Here is a 12600-nt window from a genome sequence, read left to right on the forward strand (position 1 = left end):
TTTGGCCAAGATCTGAGACTTCCCAAAGGGCACTGTCTCCTCGTCTCTGGAGTTCCAGAGTCTTCCAGCTGCCTCACCCCATGCCCTGGCCCTCCAGAAAGGCTCTGGTGTCCTCATTCTCTCTGAGCCCCCACTGGATAGGTAAGGTACCCAGAGCCATGGGCCAGAGAAGGGAACACAGGCTGCAGACATCCGTAGGCAGTCCGGGGAGGAGGGGGCAGGCTGGGGCCCTTCCCAGCCTTGACCTTCAAGGCCCTCCCCTCTCCAAGAGGCCCTGGGCCCTGGCTGCTGAGACCAGAGGGGGCACTTTGGGCGGTCGGCCCTGGGGAGCCTCGCGTACACACACTCACACACACTCCACATTCCAGCTGTGCTCTGTCAGCGTTTAGGCAAACCAGGATTGTGTGGCTTTGGGAAAGCGGGAACAAATAACCCCCAAACTTGGGTGAGGGCAGGCCTGGAGCTGGGCAGAAGGGACCTGAGAGGACCCCCAGGGAGCCACTTCTGTGCCAGGTCACTGGGTTCAAGGTCTGGGGTTTTCCTGCTGTCCTCTGAGGCCACAGGGTCAGCAGTCCTGGAGTGAGGCTGACCCTGCAACCCAGCCAGGCTCATCCAGGCCCCCTCCCCTCCACACTTCCCACCACCCAGGCCCTCAGGACCAACAGGGCAGCGCTCCGGCCAGGGGTCCCCCAAGCACCCACTTCCACAGCACAGGGGCTGCCTTGACATCTGCCGCGGCCTGATTTCTTTTGCCTCTTCTCCCATGTCCTCCACAGGCCGCCCCAGCCTGCCTCTGACTTCATACAATCCACCCTCGATTTCTCTTAAGGTCATCAGCTTTCTGTCGGCCCCTCTGCTGCAAAGCACTTTGGGCCCTAGTTCCAGTTCCTCATACCTGCCATATGCTTTCCTGCCTTCTCGTGACCTGGTAAGATTTTCCTCCAATACCCTGCCTGACTCCATTCTACCTCGGCCTGAGTTCTGGCCTTCTGGGCCCCCTACTTAGTGCTATCTATTCCATGTCCCAGTGGTGACCCCTGGAACCCCAAGGACAGAGTCTAGAAAGAAGCTGCAGGGTGTAGCAGGCTGCTGAAAGCCAGAAGCAGCCATGTGGGAATGTCAGAGCAGAAGAAGGACGGTGGTTCTGGGGTCCTGAGGCTGAACTCTGTCTGCCCCTGGCCCTCAGTCTCCCCAGGCTGCTCCGCCGATCCCCTGGATCAGCCTGAACCTGGACTGAAACCAGAGGTGAATATTCCTGTCACCTTAGAAAGACCTCAGAGATAAGGCCTCTCATTCCTGCCACCTTAGAAAGACCTCAGAGATAAGCCAAATGGGGGAAGTGAGGCATATAGAGACCCCAGATTAGACCCCATCTCACAGAACATGGGACCTGGCACTTGAGGCATGGAGGGGACTAGGCTAACAGGGGGACAAAGCCTCTGCCCCCTCTGATCCCTTTCCACCGGCCGCAGGGCCACAGGCTGGACCACCCTGCTTGAGGGGGGAGCGGGGACAGTGTTTATGCAACTGTGGGCAGGCCACAGCCTGGCTGGCAGTGCTGCCTGCCCAGCACCAGCACTGACTCAGCAGAGCCCCCCAGCACGTACACGCTTAGACATGCATGCAAACAGACAGACGTGCACATGCACGGAGGCACACACAGGTGTGCATATGCACAAACATCACACACATATACAGGTGTACACATGGGCATCTCAAGCACCCACAGGTACAGACACAGACACACGGGCATGCAGGTGGGCACATGCACACACAATCACACTGGGACAGACAGAAATAAACATTCCAACCAAGGTGGGGAGGAGGGAGGCCGAGTGAGGAAAATTCTCACCCCGCACCCCCCGCAGCTGAGTAACACCCTCTAGGTCCCTCCACCCATCCACTCTGACACTTGTACCTACAGCCAGTAAGCTGAGCCCAGGAAGACAGCCCACCTGTGATCAGCACAGCCACGTACAACAGGCAAAAGGCCCCAGAGTGGCAATGTGACCATGGCTGGGACAGAGACACATTCCAAGCAGAGTGGAGCCCCAATAACTAGGATCAAACCACCCCAGCCCCAGCTTGTCAGCCACAACATCCCGAAAACCAGAGAAGGGACACTGCAGGACCATCCTGAAAACCAGAGAAGGGACAGGCATTCTTGAGAGAGTACATATCGCCGTGCCTGGGGATGACAGAACAGGTGCGATCCCTGCCTGCTGGACTCCAGCCCAGGGTGGGCATCCCCAGAAAGAAAAGGCTGGGATCTCCCAGTCCTTGGTGGCCTCTGGAGACTTTTGAAAGGTAGCTCAGCAATTCCTGGGCTTGCTGTGCAGGAATGAAGTGGCCGGGGCAGGCAGGAGCTGGGGGCCGCTCAGAAGGGCATCAGCCTCAGTCACGTGGCTCCCCACCCGGAGCCCTGATTGGGACCAAAGGGAGGCCCTGCTTTCCTGTGGGGGTCCCCAGCCACCAGTTGTCCAGGGAGGCCAGCCAGAGTCCAGCAAGTCCACACGTACACAGGAGACACCCCCAGTAGCAGAGGCCACCGCAGCAAGGCCACACGTGCCTCCATTCCCGACCCCACCAGCCAGACTCTGCACCATGAAGGAGCCGACCACCATCCCTCACCTGCCCCCCTGGAACGGGATCTGGGGCTGGAGTGCATTGTGCCGAGACAAGAAAAGGAACCAGAAAGCCTCAAAATCTGCCTAAGATGTTGCTGAGACTGGTTTCAAAGTGGCTCTGATCGCTTTTCATCTCCACTGGGCCAAGTGTGCATCTGCTTCTCTCTCCCAGACCCTCATACCTTGTCACCCTGCCTCTGCTGGCAGCCAGAGTGATGCTGATAAAGCATCACCCCCATCCCCCACCCGGAGCACACACCAAAGCCTGTGCAGTGTCCACAGGCCCTTGGTCACCTCTCTGCCTCGCCCGCCCACCACCACCACCTCCGCATGGCGCTGTCTGCTCTCATCTCAGGACACTCATGCCCTCTGCAGGAACGGCTTCCCTCGAGGCCCACGGGGCAGCCTGGAGCCAATGCCCAAGTGCCCCACACGAATGTTCCAGCCTGCCTCGGAGATCCTGCCCTAGCCTGTGTGGACAGGAGTAACTGGAGAGTCTGGGCTGGCTCTTGGAGGCTGCGCCCTCACTGTCCACAGCACGCTCCGCTCCCGTGCACCCCGGAGAGACTTCCTTCCCTTCCAGCTGCTCTCCCATGCCCCCGGGGGTCACCTCCTGGGGATCCGACCTGCATTCCTGTCCTCATCTCAGCTCTGCTTCTAGAAAAGCGCAACTAAGATACTCCTCTCCTCTCTTGCTGCTTCTCTGCTTTGACAACTCCCCACTGTCCCCTTCCCGCCCAGTCCCCTACAATCACCATTCTACTTTCTCCCTCTTTGAATTCAATGGCTCAAGGTTTCTCATTTAAGTGGAATCACATAGTATTGTCTGGGCCTGGCCTATTTCACTTAGCTCAGTATCCTCAAAGTTCATCCATGGTGTAGCAAGTGGCACCCCGTCCTTCCTTTTTCAGGGCTGAATACCGAGCCATCACGTAGCTATACCACATTTTGTTTATCCACGCATCTGTCGATGAGCTGTTTCTACCTATTGGGTTCATATGAATAATGTCTCTATGAACATGAGGGTATGAGTATCTCTCTGTCCTTTCTTTCAACTCTTTTGGGTAGGTGCTTAGAAATGGAATTGCTGAAAAAAAAAAAAAGAAATGGAATTGCTGGATCCTATGGGAATATGTTTTTATTTTAGTGACCACCCTCCATAGCGTTTTCCAAAGCGGCTGCACCATTCACGTTCCCACCAGCGGGCTCCAATTTCTCCGCATTCGCACAATACTTGTTATGCTCTGTTTCTTGGTTCTTGGACAAGAGCCATCCTAATTGGGTGTGAAGTGGTATCTCATGGTGGTTTGGATTTGCATTTTCCTAATTAGTGGTGTCCGAACATCTATTCACATGAACATCTATTCACATGCTAATCGGCCATTTGTAGATCCTCTTTGGAGAAATGTCTATTCGAGTCTTTTGCCCATTTTCAAATTGGGTTGTCTATTATTTTGCTGTTGACTTGTAGGAGTCCTTTATATATTCTGGGTATTATCTTCTCTTTTTCGCCCAACCATTACCTTCTCCGATCATCACTGGCCTCACGACTTAACATGTCAACCCCCTCTCAGCTCTTACACACACAGGCACATACACACACTCACAGCCTCTACCCGACTCTGGGTGCCTTCTCAGCCTTTATCGCCTGTTGACACATTTTATGGGTGGTGATTTGTCAGGTCTTTGTGAGCTCCATGAGGGCAGAGGTTTTGACTGCTTTCTCCCCTACCGTGTTCCCAGGGCCTAGGACGGAGCCTGGCAACAGTCGGTGCTCTATAAACTCCGAGAGAATGAAGATGAGACAGACTCCTGCATAGACACTCACACCCCTCACGCATGGTCTCACGTACACTGCTGGCACACTCCCCCCACACACGCTCACACTCACAATCCCGACATACTTGCAGGAATGTCCCCACATCACACCAATGCCTACAGGCAGCCTAATCTGTGCTCATCTTCAGACTCGCTCACACACGCACAGGCTCACCTCCATGCAGACACACTGGCGTGCACAAGAGCCACTGAAATGCACCCTGATGGAGCTGCCCTGACCTCCTGGGTCCTCCTGGCTGATGGACTGTTCCCTACCCTGTGTGGCCTACTCCCCACTCTAAGCCCTCAATCTCCCCCATACCCCCTGTTCCAAGGGCCCCCAGGGTCTCTGCAGGGCATTGCTCTCAGTCCTGATCAGTAGATCACCTGCTCCGGGAAGCTTCCTCTCACTCTCCCTGCTGGGCTTCAAGGGGAGGGGAGGGGCCCTGGCTCCTGAGCAGGGTGTAGACAATGGGGTCTAGGTTTGCAGCAGGTGTCTGTACCTCCTCCTGTCATTGCAGGGACTGCATACTTATCTTCTGCTGAGAAGCCCAGGGCTGGGGAACCCAATGGGGACCCCAGATACTACCCCAGTAAGGACTCCTCCTCTGGCCTACCACCACACCACAGGCAGAGTGCCTTGGTCTCTCCATCTGATGCAGTCAGGGATCTGAGGCCCCTTCAATTCTGACAGCCTGGGGACAAAGTTAGCTCCTGCCGGGCCATTCATTCCCAGGGTGACTCAGGTTAAGTTCATGTGCTGTTCCGGGTCTCAGTTTCTCCATCTGTGACATGGGCAGCCTTGGGCCAATGCCCCACGGTTCCCTGATTGCTGGTGGTGGTGTGAGACAATTCAGATATCCCTCTGGCGCCCCTGCGTGAGGGGCCACAGCAGAGCTGCCACTTCTTAAAGAGAGAAGGGGAGGACAAGAGCGAGGGAGGGGCACCCAGGCCTCTTCCAGCTCAGCCCTGCCCCTGCCCCAGTGTCCTAGTAGGCAAGCTCAGAGGGTTGGGCACAGCAGGTGGGATATTTTTGAAGGGGAGCAAGGAGGCAGGATTTCAGCATGACTCCCCTCATTTTGTCCAGGGCTCACCATGTGGGACTCATAGATTTTATAGAAGTCAATCAAAGGCCACAGACAGGAAAGAAGGAAGGAGAGAGAGAGGAGGAAGAAAGGAAGGAAGGAACGAAAGAAAGAAGGAAAAAGGAAGGAAAGATGTCATTTATTCATGAGGCGCATGGGGTGAGGACAGAGATGCACAGGGGGTAGGGAGAGATGCCAGGCACACAGGTCTGCAGGGCCGGCGGAGGGGCTGCCGTAGGATTCTCGATGTGCTCCCCTTCTCCCCGAATCCCAGGTCACTGGTGTTCACACCATGAGTGGGAGATGAGCTGTCCCCAGCATGGCCTCCTGGGCTCCCTGAGAGTAAAGGGTCACAGGTTACAGTGGAAGGGGTGGAACGAGGCAGCCAGGTGTCACCTGAGAGCCGGAGTTAGAGATGGGGAGGTGGCAACATGGGATTTGGATGCTGAGATGGGAGAGGACAACCATGCTGAGATGGGCAGAGGGGGGCAGGGGTAGCAGCAGGTTTGGAAAGGAGTGGAGGTCTCACCTGGGATGAGGGGTTCAACTGGCCATGATGTGCTTCACAAATGCTGCAAAGAAGGGCAGAGCAAGTGGCAGGGGTTGAGCGCTGGGCGGCCTCGGGCAGGAGCCTAGGGTCCCAGTGCCCTCACCACCACCACCAGCCCCCCTCCTGCTGAGCACACCTTCATAGTTGATGCAGCCATTGGAGTCTTCCTGCCCCGCCATCAGTTTCTCCACCTCATCTTCCGTTAGCCTCTCACCTGGCCGGGGAGGGAGGTTGAGTCAGCACCCCTGAAAGGTACGAGGCGTGGAGGGCCCACGGAGCCCCTCTGGATGGTGGGTCTGCTTCCCCAGTATCCCCACTTTGGCACAACCGTCCTGGCTCACAAGGTCTTAGCCATCACCCCTGTTTCCGAGACCAGGAATATCAGTGACAAGTCAAAACAGCAGGAGGGACCTAGAGTGCTGGTGCACCCTCCAAGCCTGGGCTCTGCCCATAACAGGGCCAGCCTGGTGTTCAAGTCACCAGCACACACAGTCTTTTCAATAGGCTGCTGGGGGCTCCTTCCACCAAGAGGAGGCCGGTCCCCCCATCAGATCCCTGGAAGCTGTCCCTTTTGAGGCTAGAGGATGGGCCCATGGGGTGGAGCTGAGGGCCCTGGGGGACTGGGTGGAGGAGACAAGGAGACAGCATCTCTGCTCTCCAGACAAGTCTGCCACTTTCCTGCCCCTGGGTTTTGTGTGCTGTGCTGCTCCCCACACTGGGATGGGGGGTAACCTCCTACCCCCAGCCACACACACAACCCCAGAGACCAGCCCAGGGCCAAGCACACAGTAGGAGTTCAGTAAATATCTGATGCAGAGAAACATACTTTGAGTAGACATACTGAGCAAGTGCTTGATAAACATTTTCTGTACAAAAAGCTCCTTTGAGAAGGAGGTGCCCCTGCCAGCCAGACGATGGGGGTCAGGATGTCCGAGAGGCAGGCACCTTACCTACTGCGCCTCTTAGTTGCTGTGTCCCTGGAAACTGACCTTGAGACAGTGGACCCCACGACTGGATTGGTCCTGCGGAATGCCCTACACTGCCCCCTGCCCCGACCCTGTCCCCAGAGCCGTCCTCAACCCCTTTCGGTTCCATGGGCTGTACCCACACACCTTCTTTTTCCCTCCCTAGATTTCTAGATCCTCCACACTTCTGTCGCCTGGCACGGAGGCACCTTGACTGTGTCATTCTCTCCATTTCACAGGTGAGACACAGGCTGGGCTGGTGATGGATTGGTTTTCCCCAGGGATGCCCCCCAGAGGAGGGGTGGGAGTGCGGAGGAGGCGGCCCTCACCCAGAGTGGCCAGCACGTGGCGGAGCTCGGCGCCCATGACGGTGCCATTGCCTTCCTTGTCGAAGACCCGCAGCCCCTCCACGAAGTCCTCATAGGTGCCTGTGTCCTTGTTCTTGGAGATGTGCTGGAGCATGGGCAGGAAGGTGTCGAAGTCCATCATCTTGGTGTTAAGCTCTGTGGAGACATGGCCGAGTCCCACGCTCTGAGGGGCAGGGTGGGCACCCCCTTCCCCTGGGCCATGTAGCAAAGAGCTATCGCCCTCACACAGTCAGTCCCAGAGCACTCTGCTCCAGTTAGCCATTTACAAATCACTTCGCCATCGCCAGGCACTTTACAGCCAGCCCAGAAGTGCACTGTTCACAGAATCCTTTGCTGTCCACAGGGACAGTTTGCTGCAGTGGCACCCCCCGGGCCGTGTCTAGCGCCTCTGCTCTCCTTTCGGGAAACCATCCGAGATAGTGTCATTTTCTTACAGGCGCCCTCCCCAACACACACACTCCTTGTGCTTGGTCAGGAGCCATGGGCCCCATCCGAGACCTTCTCTGGGACTTTGGAATCTGCAGAGGGGGCTTGGGCCTCACTCCTCTGTGAGGCAAAGCAGGCAGCCCTCTCTGGCAGGAGTGGTGAGGGAACCTGGTCCTGAGGCCCAGAGGGATGCCGTGGAAACCAGGAGGGGCCACTGGACGTAGGGCAGCCGAGGCTGGGGGCCCCTGACCGCCCTCACACCAGCACTGAGGCTACTCTGCACTATCAGTTTCCTGTGACCAGTAGCATGGGGCGGGATGGCCCAGCAACCTCATTGCTTGTTACCTTTCAGCATCGCCTGAGCCCTGCCTCGGTTCCTCATCCAGATGATAGGAAGGAAGATGCCAGGAGAGCACAGAACAGGGAGGTAACTGTGCCATCCAGAGGGCAGCCCACCCCAGCCGTCTCCCAGGGGCCTGGCACGAATGCATACCAACCTTCCTGCTTTGGTCTCCCTAGGACACGGAGCACCTCGGCCTGTGTAGGGTTCTGGCCCAGCGCGCGCAGAACATCCCCGCACTGCCCGTACGTGATCTTCATCTCACACTTGGGCGTGCGGTCAAACAGCATGAAGGCTTCCTTGAACTCTGCCGGGAGAGGGTGCGAACCGTGGGTCCTCCCAAAGTCAGCCCACCCTACACACCCCACACTGGCAGGACTCACCCCACACTGGCAGGGCTCTCAGACTGGGGACCCCAGGTCCAGCCCTATAGCCCCTGGGCTCAAGACCTTTGCTTACCTTCAATCTGCTCCGGTGTAAACTCGATCTGAAAGGAGACCCCAAAGATTCTGAGTGCCTGGCTCAGAGGGTGGGGCCGGGCCTCTGCCCACCCGAGTACTCCTCAGGCACAGCCCAGGCCTCAACCTGGTGGCTGCCCCAGCCTGTCCCTATTCCAGCTTCTGCCACCCACGAGCTCCTGCTGTCTACCTTAGCACCTTCCTGCCTCCTCACTCCTCCTGACCTGTTTGAGCTGGAGGGCCTCAGGTCCGCAGGTGCCCAGACCTTGATGGCTGGTGGGCTGCATCCGGGAGAGGGTGAGAAGGCTGGCCTGGTGCCCTGAGTCCTCAGCCCAGGGTAGGCCTTACCTGATGCCCCTGGTCCTGGACGGGTATGTCTGAAGCCAGATGATCCGACCAGACTGGCTTTGCCGCCCCCCAGCAGGTCTGGGGCTCAGTGGGCAGGACTGTTCATATGAGTGAGACAGGATGGCTCATCTCATCGTCGGTGGGAGGGGGGTGGCAGGAGGAGCAAGGGTGAGGGTACAGGCCAGAGGGTTTCTTTCAGCATGAGAGCATATCCACAGGAGTGCGTGCGTGTATGTGTGTGATGTACGTGTGTGCATTCACACCTGTGTGTGTCTGCAAGTGCCCCTCACAGAGACCTCAAGGCTGGGTGCTGCCACTTACAGCCCCGCCTACACCTGGGCCTTCCGCAGCCCGTGCGTCCACCCTGTCCACCCGGGGCAGCCCCCACCGCAGCACAGCGTGGGGGCATGGTGGCGGTGTTGAGTGTTTGGGAGACACTCCACATCAGAGAGCCACCTGAGGTCAGGAAGCCTCCGGGGACCCGGTTTCCCCCTCCTCATTGAATACCAGATCTATTTTTATCACTGAGTCACTCACCTCAAGGTCAAGGTCACAGGAGGGAGCTTGGGGGAGGGGGCATGGCTGGCACCTCCCTGGGAGCCCCACCCACCTCCATGGCACACCTCTGCCACCTCGCCCGTGCTTGTCCCTTCCAGCCCTCTGACTCAACTCAGCTGTTCCCGGCCCACCAGGAAGCCTGCTGAAGTTAGGGTCCTGAGCGTCCTGGCAAAGCCCCTGCCCTTTCCTGGCCAGTCCGGGTGTGGGGGGAGAGCCAGGCGGACACACAAGGGGCTTCTCTATGCCCTCCTCTCAGAGGGGAGTCTGTGCCAGCCTCAGATGTGGTGAGACCAGACCATGCCACCACGGGCTGGGGGTAGTCAGACTGCCTGCGGGACACGAGCTTAGCCCTTGGGGGTGGTTGGCGCTCAGGGAGCCAGCTCCAGGAGGCACTTTCCAGGAACAGTTCCCAATAACCTTCGAGGAGGGCTTATTGTCACTTGTCACATCTGAGGAAGCCATGCCTCAGAGCAGTGAACAGGATGGAGCCAGGCTGGGATCTGAACCCATGTCTTGAGGGACAATGTAGACACCCTAGGAAGGGATCACAAACGGAAGATAGTTCTATGCAGTCGGGCTGCATGGCTGGCTGGACACGAGGAGCCGCGCAGAGCCGGGCGGGCCCCTCAGCCAGTAGCCAGGGCAGCCGTGACCGGTGGCCAGCCAAGAACAGGGAACAGGCAGGACACGGGGTGCGTGCCACTATGCAAATGCCATCGGTGGGAGTCATGGCTCTTCCTCCCAGTTTAGACTCTGAGAAAGACTTCCTAACTGGGGAAGGGCTCTGGGTGCACTGGTCACAGCCCCAAGACCAATTTCCCGAGTGACCTACCCAGCCTTTGCCTCAGTTTCCCCACCTAAAAACTGAGGCCCACCCAGCTCTGGCCACCCTGGTAGGGGTGAGCGTGACCCAGGCTGGGCAGGGGCCTCACTTCCCCATGCTCTGCACTCTGGCCACCCTGGGGGACTTGGCATGGACATGACACCGCACAGCTGAACAAGGAGGATCCAGCTGGCTGCCGGGATTGGGGTCTGGGCGACTCCAGGATTCCCCACGGGTAGTGAGGTCCATGGACGAGGGCAAGGGACAGTTTCCAAAACCACCCAAAGATGTCCCTTCAGCAGCACTGGGGGAGTCCTGCCTGATGTCTGACCACCATCCCTCCCACTACGGCCGTCCTGATGCCTAAAGCGCCTTGGGGCTTGTCTGACCTTGGCACAGAAGCTTCCAGCTTTAGCTCAGTGCCCACTTTTTGGAGTCTGGCCTGCCACTGGGTAGGTCCACTCTGGGATCCGCTTACCTGCCCTGTCCCTCCTGCCAAAACCCAGCTCCCATACGCACCTTGATTTTGGAGGCATCAAACTCCGCTTCCTTGGGGCGCTCGGGTTCGGGTGCAGGGGCAGGCGCTGGAGCAGGAGCAGGAGCTGCCTTCTGGCCTGCCTTGGCCTCGTCCTTCTTGGGGTCTGGCTTCTTGGGGGCCATGGAAGCTGTAAGTACAAAGAGGGACGTGGAGAGAAGGAAGCAGAGAACAGGGTAGGTGAAGCTCCTGGGCCTGGCCTTTATCCTGTCTGGACACCTCCTGACCCCAGCCCCACCCCCGCCGTGCACAATAGGGACAGAGCCATAAAAGGACATTGGCTAAGCTCAGGGGCTATTTTGGGGCCTGGGGAGGGCATTGTTCAGGCTCAGGAATGGGTAGAGGAGAGGGAGGGCTTTCCATTCCTCCCAATCACCTGTTAGGGAGAGGGAGGGGGAGCAGAGGACAGAGGCCACTGCTCACCACACACTCACCCTCGAATGCACACGCACTCGTGGGCACGACAACCCTCAGCAGGTCAACAAATTGAACAGGACCACGAGGCCGGACCAAGTGTGTGTTGTGGTGGGGGCAGGACCATGATTACCTAGGGGCACCTCTTGAGTTAAACTTCCCAGCTGTGCATCCAATTCCCACGTGTGTGTGTAGGTGGGGGGAGAGTCTGTGTGTCTCTGTGGGTGACAGCCTGTGCCTATCTCCATGTTGGCTCAGTGGGTCTGCCTCTGGGTGTTTTTTTTTTTTTTAATTTTTTTTGTATTTATGATAGTCACACACACACAGAGAGAGAGAGAGAGAGGCAGAGACACAGGCAGAGGGAGAAGCAGGCTCCATGCACCAGGAGCCCGACATGGGATTCGATCCCGGGTCTCCAGGATCGCGCCCTGGGCCAAAGGCAGGCGCCAAACCACTGCGCCACCCAGGGATCCCCCCTCTGGGTGTTTATACGTGTGCACGTGTCTGTGTGTATCTGCGTGAGTGTGTCTGTGAGTGTTGCTTCCGTGTGTTTGTGTCTGGTGTTTATATATATCCGTGTATGAGTGTCTGGTCATGGCTCGCAGGCAGCTGCAGCCCCATCCGGAGGGTCCCCAGGAACACCTCAAGTGGCAATAACATGGGGCCACTCCCCCACCCCACCCCCGAGGGCAGCCACTCAGCCCCAGTCCAGCAGCCCAGTGGTCTCCACGGCCCCCTTCACCAGCACCCAGCTGGCCCAGTGGTTTGCTTCTCTGTTCACCCCACTTCCCATCCCCTCTTCCCCCCACTGGCCTGTGGCCCACTTTACCCACAGAGCTCAGGGCTGTTCCTCACCAGACCCTGGGACCCACTGCACCCTCTGCAGCGCGCCCTTCCTCCACTTGGCGCACTCCGGGCCACCACCCCCTCTCCCAGGAGGATCCTTGTCTGTGCCCCCCCACCCCCCCACGTCCCACCACCACCGCCCCATACTTCCCTGGGCTGACCCTTGGGTGGGGGCCCTGGGAGCGGGTCTGCATCTCTGAGGGGCCTCGGGAAGCTAAGCCAGGTTTGCCCCCTGGTGCTCACCCCCCAGGCCCAGCCCTCAGCAGACAGATGGCACACCCAGGCTCGGGCCTGAGGGCAGCCAGGCTGGGCCACTGTTCGGCTAAGTGGGAGAGGTGGGAAGGCTGAGGTGGCATGAGGCCCCTCTGGGCGCAGAACTCTGAGAGTAAGGACATCTTGTGAGCACATTGGGCTCCCTTCTTCTGTGCCGGGGGTGGGA

The 12600-nt window shown here is 58.3% G+C and overlaps 1 protein-coding gene across 1 annotated transcript; it reads right to left on the reverse strand.

The window, feature by feature from the left end:
- Positions 1 to 5653: 5653 nt before the first annotated feature.
- Positions 5654 to 11085, reverse strand: MYL3 (myosin light chain 3). Its single transcript, XM_041764731.1, has 7 exons — positions 10886 to 11085; positions 8639 to 8666; positions 8337 to 8486; positions 7375 to 7548; positions 6217 to 6294; positions 6060 to 6102; positions 5654 to 5866 (listed from the first exon to the last, which is right to left on the reverse strand). The coding sequence occupies exons 1-6, from the start codon at positions 11024 to 11026 to the stop codon at positions 6074 to 6076; spliced, it is 600 nt and encodes a 199-aa protein (XP_041620665.1). The 5' UTR covers positions 11027 to 11085; the 3' UTR covers positions 5654 to 5866; positions 6060 to 6073.
- Positions 11086 to 12600: the final 1515 nt, after the last annotated feature.

This window comes from Vulpes lagopus, chromosome 7 (genome assembly GCF_018345385.1).
Source record: "Vulpes lagopus strain Blue_001 chromosome 7, ASM1834538v1, whole genome shotgun sequence".
Classification (NCBI taxonomy): Eukaryota; Metazoa; Chordata; class Mammalia; order Carnivora; family Canidae; genus Vulpes; species Vulpes lagopus.

What these genes read in the sequence shown, in the direction of transcription:
- MYL3 (XM_041764731.1), bottom strand. Translation starts at nt 11,026, where the DNA reads ATGGCCCCCAAGAAGCCAGACCCCAAGAAGGACGAGGCCAAGGCAGGC. An exon ending in AGGGAGACCAAAGCAGGAAG is followed by an intron (nt 7,549 to 8,336) that starts GTTGGTATGCAT and finishes ATGTCTCCACAG; the next exon opens with AGCTTAACACCAAGATGATG. An exon ending in TGGCTGCATCAACTATGAAG is followed by an intron (nt 6,103 to 6,216) that starts GTGTGCTCAGCA and finishes CCTTCTTTGCAG; the next exon opens with CATTTGTGAAGCACATCATG.